Raw genomic sequence first — 22877 nt, forward strand, 5'->3', positions numbered from 1 at the left:
CTGCTATTCACATGATGCTAAAGGAGGAAACTGGACTAACTGAAGTTCTGAGAAAACATGATGAAATGTTTAAAGATGAGCTTGCGAGCATGAAAAACATTTCAGTCAAACTAATCACCAAGCCAGGCAGCAAAACAAGTTTCTGAAAAGATTTTGGCTAAAATCTAACTAAAATAAACATTAAACCTTATTAAAGATCTATAATACACAGAATGAAAGTTAGCTAGACAGCTAATGTTAGGTTTATGTGAGTATTTGCCATATACTGCAGTTTACAGTAAGTTAAGCAATCCCTGAATTCCTCAACCTGACCATGAAATTTTGTCACTTAACAGCTTGGCTGTTCCTACTACATGGTCAACGTTTTGGTGCCATTTAAAAAAATTCTCTTGGGGGACGCTTTGATGCCCCAGGTGAAAACAAAACCTGTGAGACTGGGTAGTCCATCTTAAAATGTAAGGATAAACAAAAAATGCTTGGCCAGCACAATGCAAATACTTTTTAGTTTAGAAAGTATAATGCAAATTTGGAACCAAATCCCAGAAACAAATTTATGATTTGTACTCTATTTGTTGTTCAGGTACAAGCATAGTTTAGTAGTTTGATTCTGGCATATTGTTAATCTGGTTGGAGACACATTTTTCCACTCTTTTTGTTTGGTTGGTATTTGGCATTCACACAGTGCTATTTTCAAAACAGTTTTGACCCAAATAGTGTTTGCACTACAACCTGTCAAGACCTTTTAATACAAACACATAATGGTATTTTCTTGGTAAACAACTTTAGCTTAAATTTAATTAATAATATTTCTAAAATAAAAGTTCTACTACAACCCCATTTCCAAAAAAGTTGGGACACTGTGTAAAATGTAAATAAAAATAGAATGCAATGATAAGCAAATCATGTAAACTGTATTTTTTAAAGGAAAATGCTACAGACACAACAAATTAAATGATGAAACTCCTTACTGTTTTTTGAAAAAATATATGCCTATTTTGAATTTGATGGCAAAAATATGTTCCAAAAAAAGCTCTCTTCTTTTAACATCACTGTGTAAGCGTTTGGAAACTGCTGTAGTTTTGAAAGTGAAATGTTTTTCTGTTCTTGCTTGATGCAGCGTATCAGCTGCTCAGGATCTTCTTTGTCATGTTTTCAGTGGCTGACAGGTCTGAACTGCAAGCAGGCCAATTTAGCATACAAAATATTTTAATATGCAGCAATGCTGCTATAATACATGCAGAATGTGGTTTGGCATTGTCTTGCTGAAATAAACAAAGCCTTCCATGAAAACAATGTCATCTGGATGTCAGCATATGTTGCCAAAACATGATCATATCATTCAGCTCTAATGGTGCCTTCACAGATGTACACATTTTAGCATTACACAATTTTACCAGCCTTTTGTTGCCCCTGTCCCAACTTTTTTGAAACGTGTTGTTAGCAACAAATTCAAAATGGGCATATATTTTTCAACCAACAATACAATTTCTCCGTTCCAACATTTAATATGTTGTCTTTGTACTACTGTCAATTAAAAAGAGAGTTTAAATGTCTTGCACATCATTGCATTTTTTTTTTATTTACATTTTGCTCGTCCCAACTTTTTTGGAAATGGGGTTGTAGTTTGATTGGCTGGCATTCAAATCTGTTGTAAAATATAATGAACTGGAACTGATGTGAAATGGAGTGCCCACCCACCTGTGGTGTAGACAGTGCCCTCAAAAATGTTTAGAACAAATAAATTCTTTAAAAATCCTGCAATGTGATTTCCTGGATTTTTTTTTCTCATTTTGTCACTCATAATTGAAGTGTATCTATGATGAAAATTACAGACCTCTCTCATCTTTCTAAGTAAGAGAACTTGCACAATCAGTGGCTGACTAAATACTTTTTTGCCCCACTGTGTGTATATATATATATATATATATATATATATATATATATATATATATATATATATATATATACACTGCTCAAAAAAGGTAGCCTGATTGCCATTAGGTACCGAGATGAGATCCTCAGACCCCTTGTGAGACCATATGCTGGTGCAGTTGGCCATGGGTTCCTCCTACTGCAGGACAATGCTAGACCTCATGTGGCTGGAGTGTGTCAGCAGTTCCTGCAAGATGAGACCTGAATCTGATTTAGCACATCTGGGACATCATGTCTTGCTCCATCCACCAACGCCATGTTGCACCACTGACTGTCCAGGAGTTGGCGGATGCTTTAGTCCAGGTCTGGGAGGAGATCCATCAGGAGACCATCCGCCACCTCATCAGGAGCATGCCCAGGCGTTGTAGGGAGGTCATACAGGCACGTGGAGGCCACACACAATACTGAGCCTCATTTTCACTTGCTTTAAGGACATTACATTAAAGTTGGATCAGCCTGTAGTATGTTTTTCCACTTTAATTTTGTGTGTGACTCCAAATCCAGGCCTCCATTGGTTAATAAATTAGATTTCCATTGATGACTCTTGTGTGATTTTGTTCTCAGCACATTCAACTTTGTACAGAACAAAGCATTCAATCAGAATATTTCATTCATTCTGATCTAGGATGTGTTATTTATACATATACATATATACAGTGAATTAGTGATGTGTAGTACTTGTTACATATCCTCCATACGATTGCTTTGATTCTGCAAATCAGACATCACCAGCTGCTGAGTATTTTAACAGCTAGAAAAGTATTTGGTCTTTAAATATATTGTATTTATTTAATAGATAAAATATGTCATTCCAACTCAATCACTGAAATTCTCTCTCACACACAAACAGGTGTGATGTAGCTCTTACTGGCACTGTGTTACCCAACAACAGTAGGGGGTTTCAGTTGTGAGGTGATGGTGTGTCAAACCATGTATAATGACAACTACATATCTTGTCAAATTAATGAAAAATTAATAAAAAGCATTAACTAATACAACTGTTACTCAGTGACAGCCAGAAATGAACTGACTAAAGCAGCAATTTGTGCCTTGCTTGTTTTAACTAATGTATTAGTTAACATGTGAGGTTTTACCCACATATTTAAAAAAAAATAACAATGGGATGTTTACCTGCTTAGGCTGAGATTCAGAAGAATTCTCAAGATCAAACACTGAGGCAGCATTAGCTCGACCCAGCAATCTGCGAGCCATGCGTTCCTCATAAGAAAGCTTCTGTTAAAAGACAGAAAACAAGGGGGAATATGTCACTTCAGAGGACAATACTGAAGACAGCGTTGAAGAGAATATATATATATATATATATATATATATATATATATATATATATATATATATATATATATATATATACATACATACATACATACAACCCAAATTCCAATGAAGTTGGGATGTTGTGTAAAACATAAATAAAAACAAAATACAATGAATTGCAAATCCTTTTCAACCTATATTCAACTGAATACACTACAAAGACAAGATATTTAATGTTCAAATGGATAAACTTTATTGTTTTTTGCAAATATGCACTCATTTTGAATTTGATGCCTGCAACACGTTCCCAAGAAGTTGGGACAGGGGCATGTTTACCACTGTGTTACATTTCCTTTTAACAACACTGGAGCTTTGTAGGTGGAATTCTTTCCCATTCTTGCTTGATGTACAACTTCAGTTGCTTAACAGTCTGGGGTAGCCGCTGTTGTATTTTGCACTTCATAATGCGCCACACATTTTCAATGGGAGACAGGTCTGGACTGAAGGCAGACCAGTCTAGTACCTGCACTCTTTTACTACAAAGCCACACTGTTTTAACATGTGCAGAATGTGGCTTGGCATTGTACTGCTGAAATAAGCAGGGACATCCCTGAAAAAGACGTTGCTTGGATGGCAGCATATGTTGCTCCAAAACCTGTATATACCTTTCAGCATTAATGGTGCCTTCGCAGATGTGCAAGTTACCCATGCCATGGGCACTAACACACCCCCATATCAGAGATGCTGGCTTTTGAACTTTGCGCTGATAACAATCCGGACAGACCTTTTCCTCTTTGGCCCGGAGGACATGGCGTCCATGATTCGCAAGAACAATTTAAAATGTGGACTCGTCAGACCACAGGACACTTTTCCATTTTGCGTCAGTCCATCTTAGATGAGCTTGGGCCCAGAGAAGCTGCCAGCGTTTCTGGGTGTTGTTGATATATGGCTTTCGCTTTGCATGGCAGAGTTGTAACTTGCACTTGTAGATGGAGCAACGTAGCGTGTTCACTGACAATGGTTTTCTGAAGTGTTCCTGAGCCGATGTGGTAATATCTGTTACAGAATGATGTCGTTTTTAATGCAGTGCCGCCTGAGGGATTGAAGGTCACAGGCATTCAGTGTTGGTTTTCTGCCTTGCTGCTTACTTGCAGAGATTTGTCCTGATTCTCTGAATCTTTTGATGATATTATGGACTGTAGATGATGAAATGCACATTGAGAAACATTGTTCTTAAACTGTTGGACTATTTGATCACGCAGCTGTTCACAAAGTGATGAACCTCACCCCATCCTTGCTTGTGAATGACTGAGCCTTTCAGGGATGCTCCCTTTATACCCAATCATGACACTCACCTTTTTCCAATTAACCTGTTCACCTGTGGAATGTTCCAAACAGGTGTTTTTTGAGCATTCCTCAACTTTTCCAGTCTTTTGTTGCCCCTATGCCAACTTCTTTTCTTTGGAACGTGTTGCAGGCATCAAATTCAAAATGAGTGAATATTTGCAAAAAACAATACAGTTTATCCATTTGAACATTAAATATCTTGTCTTTGTCGTGTACTCAATTGAATATAGGTTGAAAATGATTTGCAAATCATGGTATTCTGTTTTTATTTGTCTTTTACACAACGTCCCAACTTCCCAACTTGATTGGAATTGGGGTTTTATCTCTCTCTCTCTCTCTCTCTCTCTCTCTCTCTCTCTCTCTCTCTCTATATATATATATATATATATATATATATATATATATATATATATATATATATATATATATATATATATATATATATATATATCCTTCTGATAGAAAACTTAAAAAGTGTGTCAAAGGTGGACTCCTGAATGGTTGTTGGCAACAGTTTAGTTCCCATAGCTATTTCATCTGTAAATCCAAACGGCCATCTTAGGCCATGTATGCATTATATTTGACCTCAGATAACTTTTTTATATTGCATCATTGGTGTCAAAGGTACACTAAACTGGCAAAAGTATTGCGTTACCTACATAATAAAACTACAGAAGCTCTTATGACATCCCATTCTACATCCATAGACAATAATACAGAGTTGGTCCCCCCTTTGTAGCTACGACAGTGTCCACCTTTCTGGGAAGACTTCCAACAAGATTCTGGAGTGTGTCTGTGGAAATCTTTGCCCATTCTTCCAGAATGACTTTTGTGATGTCAGACACTGATATTAGACAAGAGGGCCTTATTATCAGTTTCCATTCTAGTTCATCCCAAAGGTGTTAGATGGGGTCAAGGTCAGGGCTCTGTGCAGTCCAGTCAGATTCTTCCACACCAAACTCCAACCATGCCTAAATGGACCTTGCTTCGCACTGGGTCACAGTCATGCTGAAACAGAACATGGCCTTCCTAAAACGGTTCCTACAATGTTGGAAGCATACAATTGTCCAAAATGTCTTGGTATGCTGAAGCATTAAGATTTACCTTAACTGGAATTAAGGGGCGTAGGCCAACCCCTGAAAAAAAACCCAATAGCATTATCCCTCCTCCAACAAACAGTACAGTTGGCACAATGCAGTCAGGTAATGTTCTTCTAGCATTTGCCAAAACCAGACTTATCCATCAGACTGACAGAAAGAGCAGTGTAATTTGTCAAATCCACAAAATATGTTTCCATTGCTTCAGAGTCCATTGGTGGTGTGCTTTACATCACTCCTTCTGACACTTCATTCAAGTCCTACATGCACTGTGCACTGTGCATGTAGGACTTGAGTGAAGTTACTAAGCCATGGAAACCCATGCCATGAAGCTCACAGCGCAGTTTTTTTTACTGATGTTAATGCCAGAGGAGGTTTAGAACTCTGCAGTTAAAGAGTCAGCAGAGCATTTGTGGCTTTTATGCACTATGCTCCTTGGCACTCTGTGACTCAGCTCTGTAACATTACATGGTCTGTCACTCTGTGGTTGAGTTGCTGTGGTTCCTAAACACTTTTCAATATAACAACTCACCGTTGATCATGGAATATCTAGGTGGGAAGAAATTTCATGAATTGACTTGTTGCAACAGTGGCATCCTATTACAGTACCATGCTCAAATTCAGTGGGCTCTTCTTTCGCAAATGTTTGTAAAAGTAGACTACATGGCTAGGAGCTGAAACACCTGAATTCAATAATTAAGAAGTGTCTCCCAATACTTTTGTCCACATTATGTACATGAACTATATGATGAGAGTCTAATGATAAGAAAGGTAGATTGACAGCAGTACAAAGTAAGGGAAATAAAAGGGAAATGGACATTGATTGCAAACTATTATGCATTAAAGATCATACATCACAATATCAATCATATTTATTGATTATAAGTATAGTGTTTCTTTTGGGGTAATATTCAGCACCAACTGTGTATGCATTTTTCTTTCATTGTGTGTATGTTTTTTTCTACTTCACTAATACACAAGGTGTTTTAGATACCTGATTGCTCTTTTGGCGAGCCTCTTTACTGCGTAGCTTCTTCTCTAGGTCTTGTATGAGAGCATCCTTTGAGCCTTGGATCTCTTCATCTGTAGAACGCAGTACTGGTTGGGAAACAGTCTTCTTCAATATTGGTTTTGGCAAGCTATAAAATAAGTGGATAAAACTTTTAGCACACTGTATTAAAGAAACAAACATTAAACATTTTTTGTGAATTCCACACTTACATGTTGGGGGTTTCCTTGTAGTTAACAGGTTGCGAGACATGTGAAGAATGCTGAGGGAGAGCAGCTGTTTTCATAGGCTTTGGGGACATTTGTGGTGGAGTTGGAGAAGAAGGAATATTACTTGGTGGCTGACTTTGGGGAGTTTGTTGTGAGGTCCTTGGCAAGGTATTGGGGGATGTGGGGGAGTACCGAGGAGATTGGGATTGGGGCAGAGACACAGAGATGTATTTGCCTTGTGAAGTTGGTTGCGAAGGAAGCATAGAGCATAGAAAATCTGCAGATGATGTTTTGTCATCACACCGGGAACTTGATACTCTAGGGATCAAAGTCACACTAGTACGCATGGGGGCAGGAGGAGGTGCAGATGGAGGAGGGCTAAATGATGATGGAGTGGTTGCAATGGGTGAGCTTAAATTTGAAGAGTGTGGGGAGGGGTTGCTGCTGCCATTGGACTGGAGGCTGTCATAGCTGGGTGCCTGAAATGTAGGCTGAGACTGAATAAAGTGGCGGGGGCGCTCATAGTTGAAGGCACAGGGTGGATAGAGTGTGTGTGAGAAGGTGGGGAGGTCAGCCAAACTCTTGGTAGTGCTGCTTGGTTGCGCTTGGTTATTCAGCTTGCTTGAGGGAGTGAATGGTTTAGGAACAGTGTTTTGGAACTCCTTCAGTGGAGATGTGGGGGTGTAGAGGACCTTTGAAGCCTCTGCAGAGTTTTGAGAACCAGAGCTAGAATTATTCTTTGACACACAAATGCGGGTCTTCTCTGGTGTTCCACTCGCAGACTGAAACTCTTGCATCCTGTTGAAAAACAGTTTTTATAAAAAGTTTTGAATACACATGAAATAATTATTATATGTTTCAAAATAAAAAAGGAAATTTCTGACAAACAGGTGTTAATGCTACTCTTGTAATAAAATAGCTATATGACATGTCAAAATTACTCTTACAAAAAGATCATTCTGTCATATAAAATATGGCATATATTTTTCATTTTTGTTACAAACAAATGCTTTATTTAAGAATACAAGTAAATAAATAATAATAATAATTTTTTTCCATGGAACACTATTCCAGAGTTTAGGAGCTATAGAAAAAAAGTATCTTCCACCAGCTGAACTGTACGCAATTCTAGGAGTTGCAGATAGCCTCAGATATGTCCTTACATTTTATCTTTATCACAAAAATAAAAATCACAATTTAATATTATGTATACATACATAGTATCAGATTGTGATTTTTTGCATGTTCTTATGGGTATATATATATATAAAGCATACATTAATTTAAGGCTGATAGCAACAGAGGCTGTTCTTACAGGTCATGCAGCTAAAAACAGTAGCCTGAAGTAGCTGTTGGCTGACACATACTAGCAGGTGCAATTCATTTAAAGCTACTCTGGCAGTAGCAAAATGTCTGTAAGGGATTACAGGCAAATCCTAGGCTCATAACTCATCATTCAGTATTGTCTAACATAAAAAATATGCAGCACAATGCTCTCCCAACAAATGGCTGTAATAACCCAACTCCTCTTATTTTATACATGGAAAGTAATGTATTATCACTCACTTATCTGGATACCACCAAAAAATTTAATAGTTGAGTAAACCAGCAATAGTCTGTGAAAACTATAAACACATAGTTGTTTGCATTATTGTCTATTTTGTTTTCCTGCCCTTTTCTTTGAGACAGAAAGAGTTAGATAGATAGATAAAGCAGTTAAGTGAGCAATAGGAGCATACATTCACCATCGTCTGTCAGAGAGACATGGAAAACTATTTTTTATGTGACAGATCTAGGAAGAGGCAAGCTGTGACACAAATACTGAACTACATCTAACATGGCAGTCTCTGCAAAATTTCTTTCTACAGCAGATCTGTACAAAAACATTTTCTAAATTAGCTGTGTAGTCTAGTCACTTTGTCAGGGTAAAATTATTAGTATTCAAGAATTTAAACAGCAAAATAAGCATGAAGCATGCACAAGAATGCTGTGATTAATTGTACAGAGACATTGGAGTGGATTTTCCTGTTTAGTAGTTGGTTGCAAACCTCCATGTGCTATTTAATAACTATTATTTTTGATTCTATCATGATTCTATCATTCTATCATTCTATCATAGTTCCAACAAAATGAAAGCCCATTTCTATTGTTTTGTTCACTATATCGGTGTGGTTTGTATAGTGTAGCTTAACACATCTGCCTTCTACAGTGTAGACTGGGGTTCAGTCCCCCACAAGGGCAAGCACCCTACACTATACCAATAAGAGTCCTTGCGCAAGACTCCTAACACCACTTTGGCCTACCTGTGTAAAATGATCAAATTGTAAGTTGCTCTGGATAAGAGAGTCTGCCAAATGCCGTAAATGTAAATGTATATTTGGCAGCAGTATATCAGCTTTTGGCATGACTAACCTCCTGAAATTTTGAATTATTATAGCATAATTTATTTCCTCAAAATAATGACTAATCTCAAATTAGTTAGACTTATCTGAAGAGAAATGACACAAGAATTTGACGTTCCAAGTCAAACTTTGAAGAAATTAGTCGATATTTAAAAATATTGAGAAAATAAGCTATTAATGACAGATAAAATGTCAAACTTTCAACATGAGTCAGCAAAGGCATATAGAATGATTTTTTCTTCTTAAATGGTAGACATGGGCTTTCATACAAAAATAGCCATTATCCTAAATTAATCTGTGATTAGTTCTTTGATCAAGCTACATGGTTTATCCCTGGCCAAACAAACAAACAAACAAAAAAAAATGCTTTCATGCATCATTTCTTATGCTCTCATGAGTGAAATGACATCTAAAATAATATTATGAAACCAAATGCATCCCCTTCAGTGCCCACAGTGTAGCAGAGTATCGAACACAACATACAGTATACGTCCAGACGTACCCATGTTCCCCTTCCATTTAGTGATTTCAGCTAACTTAAGGTGCACCCATTGCTGACACAGACATTCAGTTGCACCTACCTAGAAAAGGATTCTGTAGAAAAGTAGTGCTAAAACAATGGGATGCTCTGGAACAACTGCACATCAGCCTAAGCTCATCATGACCATTGCTAAGTGAGTTGCCAGCATCAGGCTGTGGAGCAGTGGAATTGTGTTCTCTGGAGTGAAGAAGTGACATCAAATACCTTGGGGAGTTGGAGTTGATGTGGCATTTGTGATTCAGAACTAAGAACTGACCTCACTAGTAAATGCAATCAAATCCTCACAGCAATATTCTAGCATTTAGTGTAAGACTTTCTCAGAAGAGAAGTGGCTATAACTGCAAAAAAGCAGGGACAAACTCAATAAGAACTATTGATTTCAGAAGTAATGTTAGACAAGCAGGTGTCTACAAAGTTTTGGACATATAGCGTAGGTCACTGTGCTGTGTGGCCATTCCCAGGTTGGGGATGTCCTTGTGTCTTGTCTAGGGCACCAAAGGTTACATTGTAGCAGTAAATCTAATTATATTTATTAAAACATGTATCTACTTAATATTCTCAAAACAGTGACTTATCTCAAGTATGTTTACTTGTTTACTTAACTTCTCAAAAACCTTTGAGAAAGTAACAAGAGTACCGGCAAACTTTAAGACAACATTCAGAAATTTTCAAGAAAACTTTTCAAATTTTCAAATACAATAGTACAATAAAATGCTTCTACAAATAAATTCTTAAAGCATTCTGGTTGCAAATTTTGTAAACTGGTTAGTGACCACTGGAAGAAGAAAAGACCTTTTTTGTTGACAAGAGCCTGTTATTTCATAAATGTGTTGAAAAGGCTAATGTTTTAATAGATTTTTGTAGTTTATAGTGTTGCAGTTGGTTTTGCATCTTTATAAAAGCAAGCAATTGAAATGTATAAGCAGCCCACAGTGAAAACCAAACAAACATACAAAATTACAAAAAAAGTTCTTGATAATTTTACCTGAAAAGGCTACTTCAACACTCTGAGGTCGTCTCTGAATGAAAATGTATACAAAAGACTGCTGGTCAGTCAGAAAAATGACAGTAACGTTCTAGGAGAGTACAGAGCATGAGTGTCCGTCTCTTTATTTCCCTTGTCCAAGACTGCGTGACTCACATGACAGCTTTAGCTGGTGCTACCACTCAAGAGTGCTGAAGAGTTAATTTTGGCACTGTAATTTGAGCCACCTTACTCTTTATTCATGTCTCAGCTTCTAGACAACTAATCACTGGCTGTATCTCTAGAATTTCTGCACCTTTAGCACATTTGGATACATTTTTCTAAAGATTCTTAAGTGGTGGAAAAGTAAAATTTCCCAAGCTTTTTAAGCTTTTTAACTTCTGCTTCAATGTGTGACAACTGGTAAATTTAATAGGTCATAGTCTAACAAATACATCTAGACAGGCTAATGTATGGAGGCATATGTAACTATCTATCAATCATGTTGTGCATGCATATGGATAGCACACAGACATATCTTAGACCTTGTGTTATATATATCTAGTTACAAACTTAAGTTGACAAGATTAGTCTTACTCCTCAGACTTGTGGCAAATGTTCTTTTTCTTGCTAAGTTTTCTTGTGACATACTGTATACATGTACATGTACATACTGTACATGAAACAGGTAATGTTAACATTGTAGGTTATAACTATTTGTACAGTTAGATTATTATCCAAATATTACAGGTAATAATTCATGCATAAAACAGTGGTGATGCATACCACTGGAAATAATTTTAATATTTAGTAGAGACTTTGGCATTGTAATTGAAATGGCACACATCCAGCAGGGAAAGAAATAGTAACTGAACTAATTATTAATTATTTATTAAAAACTACTTTTCTTAGGTCACTGGGAAAAAAGGTACATGGCCACTTTTTGCATTGATTTCTAGCACTGTTAATTTTACAATTATTCTGTATTTTCCCTAGACAATTTTCAACAGAGAAAGAGGCATTACACCTATATGTAGGTATTATTCATACCTCTGTTGCTTTGTGTCATTTTACAGGGGAAATATGGAAATATATTAACTGTTTAAATAACAACAACAGGGCAACATTTATTTAGAATCGTGTTTCATGGCTTACTATTGTTTGGCCATGCATTTTTCTTTCAATTCATGATGTGATATATAAGCTCCTTGAGGCTGTTGGCCAATACTAAACACACTGTCATTGACTCCTGCTGCTACTTCATCATGCCTATATTACAAACTCTGAATTTAGGGAGACTTCTCAATGTGGAAAAATGAATGCCATTTTCATACCCTGTGACAGATGAAAATATTCTAAACCCAATATTTTGTAAGTCATAAAACTGTCACTGGACCTTCAAGAGATCATTAAAGTGTAAACCTTGCATTAGAAGTGTTAGCTTGTTTGTTGCATTATTCGTATTTCAGCTTCTAAATTATGTAATTCAGTGATTAAATCCAGTGAAAATGTACACAGGACAAAAAATGGTTTTAAACATAGTGTTTATCCCAGTGTATGACAGCAGCATTAAAAAAAAACAAAAACAAAAAAACAAAAACACTATTCACTTCATATTATTATATTTAGCAGTTGGAGACACACACACACACACACACACACACACACACTTTCTAAGCCGCTTATCCTTCTGGGTCGTGGATGGATTTCAGTACAATAACTGACTAACCAATCACTTATACAGAGCTGAGCAGTTAACGCTTTTAAATGCACCAAATTGTCCTGATGTTGTGTGAGCAGAGTTAAAACCTCACTCTTCCTGATTGGTAGCTAATAAATGATGGGGGAGAATGCAACTATTTAAAGAAAAAACACAAAATATCTTCCACTGAAAACAGTATTCCCCAAGGTGCGGGGACAATTTACTATTTGCAAAAAAGATAATTTATGAAGGTTACACTACAGGATGCTAACCTTTCAGGACAAACATAGTGAAAATATACAGAAACACAGTTGCAACTAAAGGCAAGAGCACCACAGGTACTTTGAGCTTTACAGAGTTGTCGGTGTTACAGTAAAATACCCACAAAGCGCAAAGTTATCTCAAAGTTAACAACTAAAAATACCAACCCAAACTTCATCAGGGAAATGCTTAGAACTAAGAATAAAATACTAAAGTCACCTGGGGCAAAAATGTCATATTTTGGATTACAGGAGTTGTAATTTATGTTCACTCAAGTGTCCAATTCACTTGGAAACTGCTGGAAAAAGGAATCCCTTGAACATAAACAACTACACTATGCCTTTACTAAACTGTTTACTAAACTACTTGCACAGAGCAAATGAGAATAAAACAGATCAAATCATAAAAAGTGAAACAGGGCAGAAATTAATATAAAGAGTTTTAAGATTTGGACTGAAGCAAAAAATATTTTAATTCATGAACTGCTTTAACATAGAACTGCCAGGTCAAGTTTGCTGTGCAGTTGGTCAAGAAACTTTTCAAAATGTATGTCACCCTTGCACCATAAAAATGTTCATATTTTGAAAGAAAACGATGAATAAAACAAGTGGATTTGTGAAAAAGAAAAGAAATGGAAATAGGCTGCCTTTGTGTGAAAGATATCCTCAAGGGTTAGAGTGTATATGAATCTAAAAAGTGTCTGTATAACAAAAAGAAGCCTGAAAGCCCAAAGGTAGGAATGCAAACATTTTCAACAAACACATTTAAAAGAAAACAGAGATCATTACACTGTAAAAAGTGGGACTGGGGTTACTAAATAACTAATAGTAACCTCTACATAATAAAAAAGACTATGCTCAGTTAGAAATCAAACTGAGCTGAATCCAATGAATTTAAATGTTTTATTAATTGTATTTTACACAGTTTTTGTTAAATAAAATTATCTGTGATACATTGACTAGAATTTACTTATGTTTTACAAGGAACAACAACGATGCATAAAATCATTAGATTTTACTCATTGGGAGGTCATTGGTTTTAATCACCTCACATTTCTCGCATTGAAGTCCTCCAACTTTCCAAAGGTAAGACCTTTTTAATTATTGCTAGGAAACAAATCATTTCCAAGTATGTTGCTGTAGCAGCTGCCCTTTCTTTTAAGTTGCTGCAGCTACCAAACATGTCAAATTTCCTGTGCTGCATATCAAATTTAAGCCAGCAGCGAGCTTATGCATTTTAGTTTTGATTAGCATAGAAGCCAGGCCTCGACTTAAACTACAGATTTAGCTGTTGAGGTACGGATAAAGGCGAGGCTCTGATGTGTTGGCAAAAACATACGGGAAGATTCCACTATTGAGCTCAGAGCGATAACTGCGCATCTATAGCCGCTTCTGGATACTTTGGAAGGATTCAAAATGCATTTGGTGAATAAATTATTGCTTTGTTTGACGCAACAGCAGCTTTTCACTCGAATATTTATTCAAACCTAATTCTGTAATTTGTGAATGTTGAACTGTTCATATGTCAAAACAAAAATAAGTATCATTTGCTAACAGCTATCGTTAGCGAGCGAGTCATCTCTTTTAGATGACAGCTCTCACAAAATATGAGAGGCAACTTTTTAGCTAAATTACACTTTTAAAGTGTCAAATTTATTGTATAGTAAACTAGTGTGTAAATAATAATAGCTAAATAACCTAGCAACGAGCTTAGGCTAAGTTAATAGCTCTGCTGGCCGACCCGTTCACTCCGGCTGACTTGTGCTGACCATGATGGGCTCAGATTTGAATGGGAGACGTCGAGGGACTCACCGATGTTTGAATGACAGAAAAGCAGAAACTAGCTCGGTTAGCTTACCTAGCTTAGCTAGCTAGCTAACTATGATGTGTGGGGCTGTTAGCTTGGTGGCCAGCAGGGTGGCCAGCAGCACTCCATAGAGCAAGTTCGATGCTTCTCTCACAGTTTAGAGGTTAAACAGAGAAATCTGAGGGAGAGATGTCGAGTGACTGGTACAGTTAATTGCATTAGTTTAATAAGGATAACTGAACTTCTATTTGGCAACTAACATTAGCTGCCAAGTGATTTTCTATGCTAACAATCCTATAATGTTATCACACTAAAGTTTGTGAAATCTGTTCTTTCTTCTCCTCATGTCACTGTTTTCAGGCTTAACCATGTCTTTTCTTCTTGCAGTTATCTACACATTTCCCACATCTACCACCAGCATTTCTCAGGTATGGAAGCAGCTTGGATTATACAACACATGGATTATATATGTTATTTATGGACAGATGGATTATATATGTTATTTAAAAGAAATAATTAAACAGAGATTCAATGGGAAAAATGCTCTGTGCCTTATTCTGACTAAGTTTTTTTCTAGCGAATTTAAGAAAATCTCTGTTCCAAGCAGCACATTTGTTAAAGATCTCCAAATTCAGAGACATATACATCTATATATTTATGTTTAAAAGTGTGAGATTTCTTACATAGATGTATCTGGAACTGTTTCTTCTTCAGGACTATCAGGCCATTCCGGAGGGGGAATCCCTGCTACGTCCTGTAGCAATGAGGGAAAGCTGTCCTGTTTCGGTCTATCAAAGTCTCCAATTGCATCACCATCTGCTAAAACCTCATCTATGTCTGAAAATTGGCAAATCACAATAATTACTTTGTTTTTTTATTATTTGCTCCTTTTTGATTCTTCATTCTATGAAAGCCAGTTTCTATAGAGTTACTGAAAAAAGAGCACAATGAATCCATATCATACAAATGATTTTTATTTTCTGATGCTTTCTTATCTTGTTCAGTGAGAGTAAGGTTAAAGCAAAATGAAACTTAGATTACCTGTGTATACTTCAAGCAGGGCGCTACAGGATGCTGTTCCAAACTGATTTGCAGTTACACACTTAAAGATGCCCGAATCCTCAGGGTAAGCCTCGGTAATGACTAGAGTGCATAACTCCTCTGTGGAACAGGAGAAGGAGCTGTAAGTATGAACTGAGCCCTCTGATTCAATCATTCTGATACCTATTCATAGGCAACAGAAGCCAATAAATAAATAAATGGATAGTTGACATCAACTTTACCATTATTAGCATCATGAAAAAAAAAGGATTAAATTAAGATCTTCATTACTTAATATATGAACATCTACTGAAAAAAGTCAATGGTTCCTTAAAATAAATTTTAAAATTATACAATGTAAAGACAGAGTAGCCGAGACATAGAGATCACACCTCTACTGTGATTGATGTCTGTTGGTCTTTATTATATCCTAAATATCCCTTTTGGCATCCCCTTTAGTGTATATATTTGCATTTTTTCAATGTTAATATTTTCAGATGGATGTCTGAATACAAGAAGGGCCTAAACATTTTTCTCAATGATGGCCAAAATAAATTTTTTGATGATTTTAAATTTGGCCACCTCCTGCATGAAATGGGTTTCCATGGCTGAGCAGCTACACACAGGACTAAGATCATTATACACAATGCCAAGCGTGAACTGATGTGGTGTAAAGGAGAACACTATCTATCAAAATGCATAGTGTCAACAATAATGTTTGATGGAGGAGGGACAATGGTCTGGGGCTGTTTTTCAGGGTTTCTGAGGACCAATGAGTCAAAGGTGGAACTTTTTTCAAAGACATGGGTTCCATTACATCTAGCGTAAAGCCAACACTGCATTCCACCATAAGAACAGCATACCAACAGTCAAACATAGTGGTGGTTGCACGGTGGTCTGGGGTTACTGTGCTTTTGCAGGACCTGGACGATTTAACATAAACATAAATTCTGCTCTGTATCAGAAAATCCTGAAGGAGAATGTCCTCCCATCAGTTTGTGACTTAAGGCTCAAGTGCAGTTGAGTTATGCAGCGGAACAATGATCCAAAGCACACAAACAAGTCCACTTTTGAATGTGTTATAACAAACAATTAAGGGTTTGAAGTAGCCAAGTCAAAGTCCTGACTTGAATCTAATTGAGATTTGTAAGAAGTGGGCAGACTTTCTCCACAGCATAGAAGACTCATTACAATTTATTATTAAATAAGAAAAAAGAAAAACAGATGGACTACAGTCTGTAATTGTAGAACAACAAAGTGCACCTATAGAGTAAGTGGAGCTTATAAAATGGACAATGAGCGTAGAAACAAGAAACAAAGTCATAATGTTATGCCTGATTGGTGTATATTACTGAGTAAAGGATCTTTTTGCTGAGGTATATTTTACCTTTCATATTTAGTTATTAATTCCTTTTATATGTTTAATTTCAAAATATTTTGAAATGGGCAATATTTGTACTGTTTTGTGATTTTGTAGTTACATTTCTCCAATAAACAAACAGAAAAAAAAATCTGTGATGCAAGATCAGGTTCAGAGAGGGGAAGGGTAGTCTAAATCAATACTCAATTATAAGTATTGACTTCCATAAAATAATTAAGTAAATTTAAAATTACTTTCCCCAAACAACTTGAGTAGAAATATAAAAGCAGCAGGACTTAAATACTAGGAACTGCAGTGGAAGTTCTTATTAAATCCAGCATTTATTAACCTAGGAACTGAAGATTGTGCAGCTCTGTTCTGTTTTGAGATTTTTCTTGGTCTAAAACACAAAGTCAGAGATGTAAGCAATCACAAAGCCGTAAAATTATTGCCACTGTCAAAACACACTGAAATTAAAAAAAAAAAGAAAAAAGAATTAGTAACTGAATACAAATGACAAAAATGTAAAGGATAAAAAAGATCCTTTAGTCACTAACATTCTTTTGTAGAAGTAAAAGTAATATAATCTGGAAATACTTATGAGACTAAAATACATCAATATTTTACTTAGGTACATGAACTTGAGTAACTGTAATTAACTCCTACCCACCTTTATATAGGTTTGTAATGACATTAGCATGACAAGAAAGGACATTTTGGTCAGAAGCCTAATTGCATTTCATCGCTCAGCCAGCAAACTTTTTTTTCCCCTGTAACAATATGTTTTGCCCCATCACTTTTGGATGTGTGGTGCCACCCCTGGGCTACTCTACCCACCTCTGACCTGATTATGAACATTCAGTGTGTGACTGATCCAAAGTTGCATGTCGTTATTTTGTTGCTTGTCTCTCATTATTTACAGCAGCTTGCAGTGCAGGAATGATATGACTGTTTTAAGTAAAATCTAAGCACCCGACTGTGCATATAATACTGCAAATATGTGCACTGGAAAAATTGTACTCTGAAACTTCCTTGTGAATTAACGCGGTTTGCTGTGGATCTGAATACGGGTGGAGTCACATATCAAAACTAAAAAAAAAAAAAAGTTATGAACCACCCACAGTAGGTCTGACAGCTCCACCTAGCTAAAATGGAGATTCTGATTCGCTCCACCGCTGAGTTTTACTCGGCCTGTGCTGGTCAGAGCTTTATGCAGTTTATAATTATTATACTGAATTCATTCATGTGTTACTACTCTAACCTAGACTTATTTAGAACAAAAAAATCTTATGAGATTAATGACATGTTATAACATATTGTTCTGTTAAAATAAAGGTAATAGTGGTGTTATTTCACAACAGTAGGTACGCACCTGGGATAGTTGTAGAACTTGCTTCTGAAAATTAAAAAATAACAGTAAAAGTTAAAAAGGACACTTTCCAAATAAATCTAATTAAATGCATTGATTTACCTTCAAATTAAAATCTTTGTTGTCCAAAGTTCCTCAAAACATGTTGCTTAATACAGCTACTTCAAAGACATAATATATTACTTCCCATCTATTGATTTTGCAGATGCTTCTGGTAATTAGTTACATTTGCATCCACTGATCTGAACTTCCTCTCACTTTTTCTAAGAATGCGGAAATCCGCAGAGTCAGGGATCTGCTCATCCTCTCTGTACCAGGACACTTGTAGTGGTGGTGTTCCCCTGATTCTGCACTCCAGCACCACAAGTTGTCCCTTCACTGTGCTCACATCATGAAGACACTGTTAAGGCAAAAATATGCATAAAAGCCTACTTAGATTTACACATTCTGTGACATCAGAAAATTTATTGCAACTTCATACATTTAGCATATTACCTTGACAAATGTCGGTGCAATGCCTCCATTCCCTGAATATTGGCATGGGGTCTGTGTCTACAGGAACAAAGAAATGAGTTCTTGTGAATCCATACCCCGTGGTTGTAAGAATACTGTTGACGAGTGTGATAAGTTTGTATTTTTTTTCTTTACAATTGTCATAAAACATTATCTTGATTCTTGAAAAATGGTTATTTTCAGTATGAGTAAATTAAGTGCATTATGTTTTGTTGTATGCACATTCTGTTCGTACTCTCTGAGGGCTAATGCAGAGGGGCTGAACCAGGCTGGAGTGTTTCTGCTGAAGACTAGAGGAGGACGTGGAGGAAGAAGAAGAGGAGTAGGAAGAGGTTTCTCGGGAACATGATGAGATGGTTACAGACATGGTGGAGGTCTTCTTCTGGACCCTGGAAGCAGGCGCACAGGATTACTCACAAGTTAACAGAACATTTGAAGGGACAATTGCTTAGGATGAATGTTTTGCGACAGGCTAAACTGTTTGTGTCTGAATTAAACACATTAGATAAAATAAGGTTAGAGTTGTCAGAAGCATCTAATTAAGGAAGTGAAAGAAGGAAAAAAAAGAGTAGAAAAGGGTTTTTCTGGAGCATGACAAGATGGTTAGAGACAAAGACAAATATAGTTCTCTTGCTGTAGTTCCATATTTGAACTTAAGTAAGCAACACCCTCAATTACATCACTGTGCCATTCAGATGTATCAGCATTGAGATAGGATGGGACTGTTTCAGCTCACTCTCACTTTTCAAGACTCAGTCAGAAACTGCCTCTACCAATGCACTTTCTAAAGCTTTATCATCCAGTCTTCTTAGATCTTCTTAGCTTTTATTTGGTATTTAGCTTCTTAAATTGTAAATACTGTTTGACAAGAGGAGGATGGGTCTCCCCTTGTGAGTTTTGATTCCTCCCAAGGTTTCTTCCTCCAGACTGAGGGAGTTTTTCCTTGTCACCGTCAATCATGTATACATGTTTGAGATCAAAATGAAAATTCAGCAATGACATTTATGCTTGCCATTTGTACTAGTACTAGTAAATTTTATTTACCTAAATAACTGTACACTTTCTGAGTAGAAAATATTGCTTTTAATATATTGTATATGTGTAGATGAGGAGGCAGCTAAGTCATATGGCAAGTTCTGTCAATTAGACTGAGAAAATGCTCCAAATGTAGTCCTGACATAGCCACTTAATGGCAATACAGTAGTAAGAGAGCTAGTTCTGGCAATGATGCATCTAGCCGGTAAGTTGTCAGGTAAAGAATGAGAATAAAATAAAAGCACACTATGCCATAATGTAAAAATTGCATGAACAAATAGTTGACCTACTGTTAAATATTAAGTATGAAAGAAATGTGATGGGTCTGAAATTATGTTCTGCACAATACACCACCAAAAAGTATCCAGATGAATGGACTAAAACTTTGGACTATGCCTTTCTATTGTCTGTCTGTAGTGTGATGTGAGAATGTCATGTGATATATTGGCAATGTAATGTAATTTCTAACAAGAATATTTCCTCATTTACTGGATAATAATTTTACATCTCACACCTAACGACCACATAACACTTTATGGTTAATTGAATGAATGTAGGCTGCTTTTGCTAATGACACTAAGTGCTGAGGGAATGCCTACTGATGCCACATACACTAGCAATGGTTGCAGTTTAGCTCATTTTCTGGTAAAATTATGTATTTTGTTATGTAATCTCAGTTTTTACACATGCAATTTATTATACAGTCTCAGTTTTTTGTCAAGAGACAGTTTATGCAAGGCCATACTGGAGATGGGCGGTATTAAAAATACAAGAAATACAACAATTATGCAGGACAAAGTGGACCAGTACTTCAACACTAAGTGCATCAACAAAAACTGCCACACTGTTTTTACTTTAATCACAGTTAGTCACATCTGAAGATGGTTTGGATGTTGATGATGCCGCATGAACTGTTTGGAACACAGGTCAACGATCCTGAATGGATTACTTTATGTCTTGTGTGTGTGCAAATATCTAAAAAAGAGCTGTCTCTTACTGTGCCATATTCCAGACGTCAGGTGACGCTGTAGAGCTTGGTGCTGCCTAAAAACAGAAACATTGTGAATGAAATATACACCATAGAGATAGACTGAACTGCAGTAGTATACCCATTGAGAGTAGTTTGTTGTGAAGTGCATCATTCTTGAGAAACTTGCTATGTCAGAATAGTTGTGGTGATAGGAACCCAACCAGTGGTGATAGAAACCAAACTTCCAGAAGGTTCACTGCAACTAAAAGCTGTAATATCAATCAATCAATCAATCAATCAATCAATCAATCAATCAATCAACCTTTATTTTGACTCGGAAGTACATTGAGGGCAACCCTCATTTTCAATGTAGCCGAGCATTTACAAAAACAGGGACTGACATGACAAAGAAAATAATAACTACATTTAATCATTTTAAATTAAAAGAAAATTTCAAATAACAGTGAATAAAAGATAAAAGTAGATAAAAATAGAACTTGAGATTTAAATGGTAAGAAATTAAGATCAAAAATAGATAAGAAATTAGTAAGGTAATAATACAATATCACAAATTACTTAACTTAAAAATAAAATGAGAGGAAATAAATAAATAAATAAAAAGAGATAAAGAACTAAGGAGAAGTAACACAAAAATAAAAGTTACGAATAAAAATATAGTGGTTATGAATACAATGTCTCATGTCTGAGACATTGTTTTATGATATAATAGTTATAAAAACCTTTGGCCTAAAACATTTTAAAAATACATTTATGGCAGAGAATTACATGCAGTCTGTTGTAAGGTAACATAAAACATGTCTCCAGAAATCAGTGCTTTTGCTTCGAAATAGCAGGAACATGTAGTTATACATACTCTTAAATGAACACATTCAAATGTATTATCCTCTCAGAACACCATGACACATAATTGGAAATGGCAAACACAAACTGCATCAGTTTTATGTTTGTCTTTGTTTTAGCACCTGGATCTTGTCCAATGTTTTGCTGAAAAAATAAGCATGCTTGTGTCACCGTTTCTCATTTTATGCTCCGTCTCCACACAATTCAGTTTCCCTAATTTGAATGCTGCATCAGAGAGCAATATGACACTTTAATATGCAAAGCATGAAGACAACATGTCTCATGTGGTGCTCTTAAAGCAACAACACAAGAGGAACCTTAGTTTCATAATATTCGTGAAACTGATGAACCTCTAGATGACATACCTTTCATTTAACAAACATACATTAAATATGTACTCAGAACCCCACAAAAGAATCCTAAAACCAGACAGTATCTCATATTTGTCATGTGGATGAAACTACGGAGCTGCTGTTTGTATATATTCATCATATGTTGATTCATCCGTGACAAACTAGCCAAACAAACAAACATTTAGCAAAGCTGACAGATTCTTATGCAGTATGTGTGTGACTGCTAGACAGACTAATTTTATGCACTACAGCTTCAACCTTCAATCTCTCCTGATTTTCACTGTGATCCATTGCAACAGTCTAACAAAACAATGGCCAGCAGTGGATTCTACATGCCTTTGCTGGAGCTTGGCTCTTTAGACTGTGAGGTAAGATAGAGGGTACCAAGCGGAAACCTGAGCAGAGTGCACAGGGCTAATTTTGTCACCCTTTTGCATGGTGGATTTAGAAACACATGGTGTAGGATAAATCTTTCCCCCCTGTCCTAGAATGTCACCGACTGCGACAGTGTGGCTCACAAGTTCTCTGAGACCTTTATTTTCTTAGAGGACATTTATGTGTTGGCATATCTTAAAAATTCAGTTAATTTCTGCTTTATTGTCATATTATATACAGCAGTTGGACAAAATGGAGACTCTGGATGAAAATACATTTTTACATGGTATAATAATGAGTATATATTTTAAAATAATTTATAAGGAATAATGGTGAAAGCAAGTGAAAGCATGTCAGTGTTTCTAGTAATTCCTCTTTGCAACATTAAAATATAAAAAGACTAAACTGTAACTGTGCATCCATCACATATCTGAAATGCCATAACCACTTGTAAC

General features: G+C 36.2%; 1 protein-coding gene across 2 annotated transcripts in view; it reads right to left on the minus strand.

Moving 5' to 3' along the window:
- The window catches only part of myot (myotilin), a 36912-nt gene that overhangs the window by 10978 nt on the left and 3057 nt on the right, over nucleotides 1–22877 (minus strand). For both annotated transcript variants that reach the window (XM_017713387.2, XM_017713386.2), the window contains exons 2-11: nucleotides 20861–20907; nucleotides 19064–19217; nucleotides 18811–18867; nucleotides 18574–18715; nucleotides 18319–18342; nucleotides 15587–15706; nucleotides 15229–15382; nucleotides 6873–7667; nucleotides 6646–6790; nucleotides 3064–3165 (exon numbers count right to left, since the gene is read on the minus strand). In XM_017713387.2, the coding sequence (XP_017568876.1) occupies nucleotides 3064–3165; nucleotides 6646–6790; nucleotides 6873–7667; nucleotides 15229–15382; nucleotides 15587–15706; nucleotides 18319–18342; nucleotides 18574–18715; nucleotides 18811–18867; nucleotides 19064–19217; nucleotides 20861–20868 (1701 nt within the window). In that variant the 5' untranslated portion in view covers nucleotides 20869–20907. The remainder of the gene's footprint in view (nucleotides 1–3063; nucleotides 3166–6645; nucleotides 6791–6872; nucleotides 7668–15228; nucleotides 15383–15586; nucleotides 15707–18318; nucleotides 18343–18573; nucleotides 18716–18810; nucleotides 18868–19063; nucleotides 19218–20860; nucleotides 20908–22877) is intronic.

Source organism: Pygocentrus nattereri, chromosome 8, assembly GCF_015220715.1.
Source record: "Pygocentrus nattereri isolate fPygNat1 chromosome 8, fPygNat1.pri, whole genome shotgun sequence".
In the NCBI taxonomy this organism is placed as follows: domain Eukaryota; kingdom Metazoa; phylum Chordata; class Actinopteri; order Characiformes; family Serrasalmidae; genus Pygocentrus; species Pygocentrus nattereri.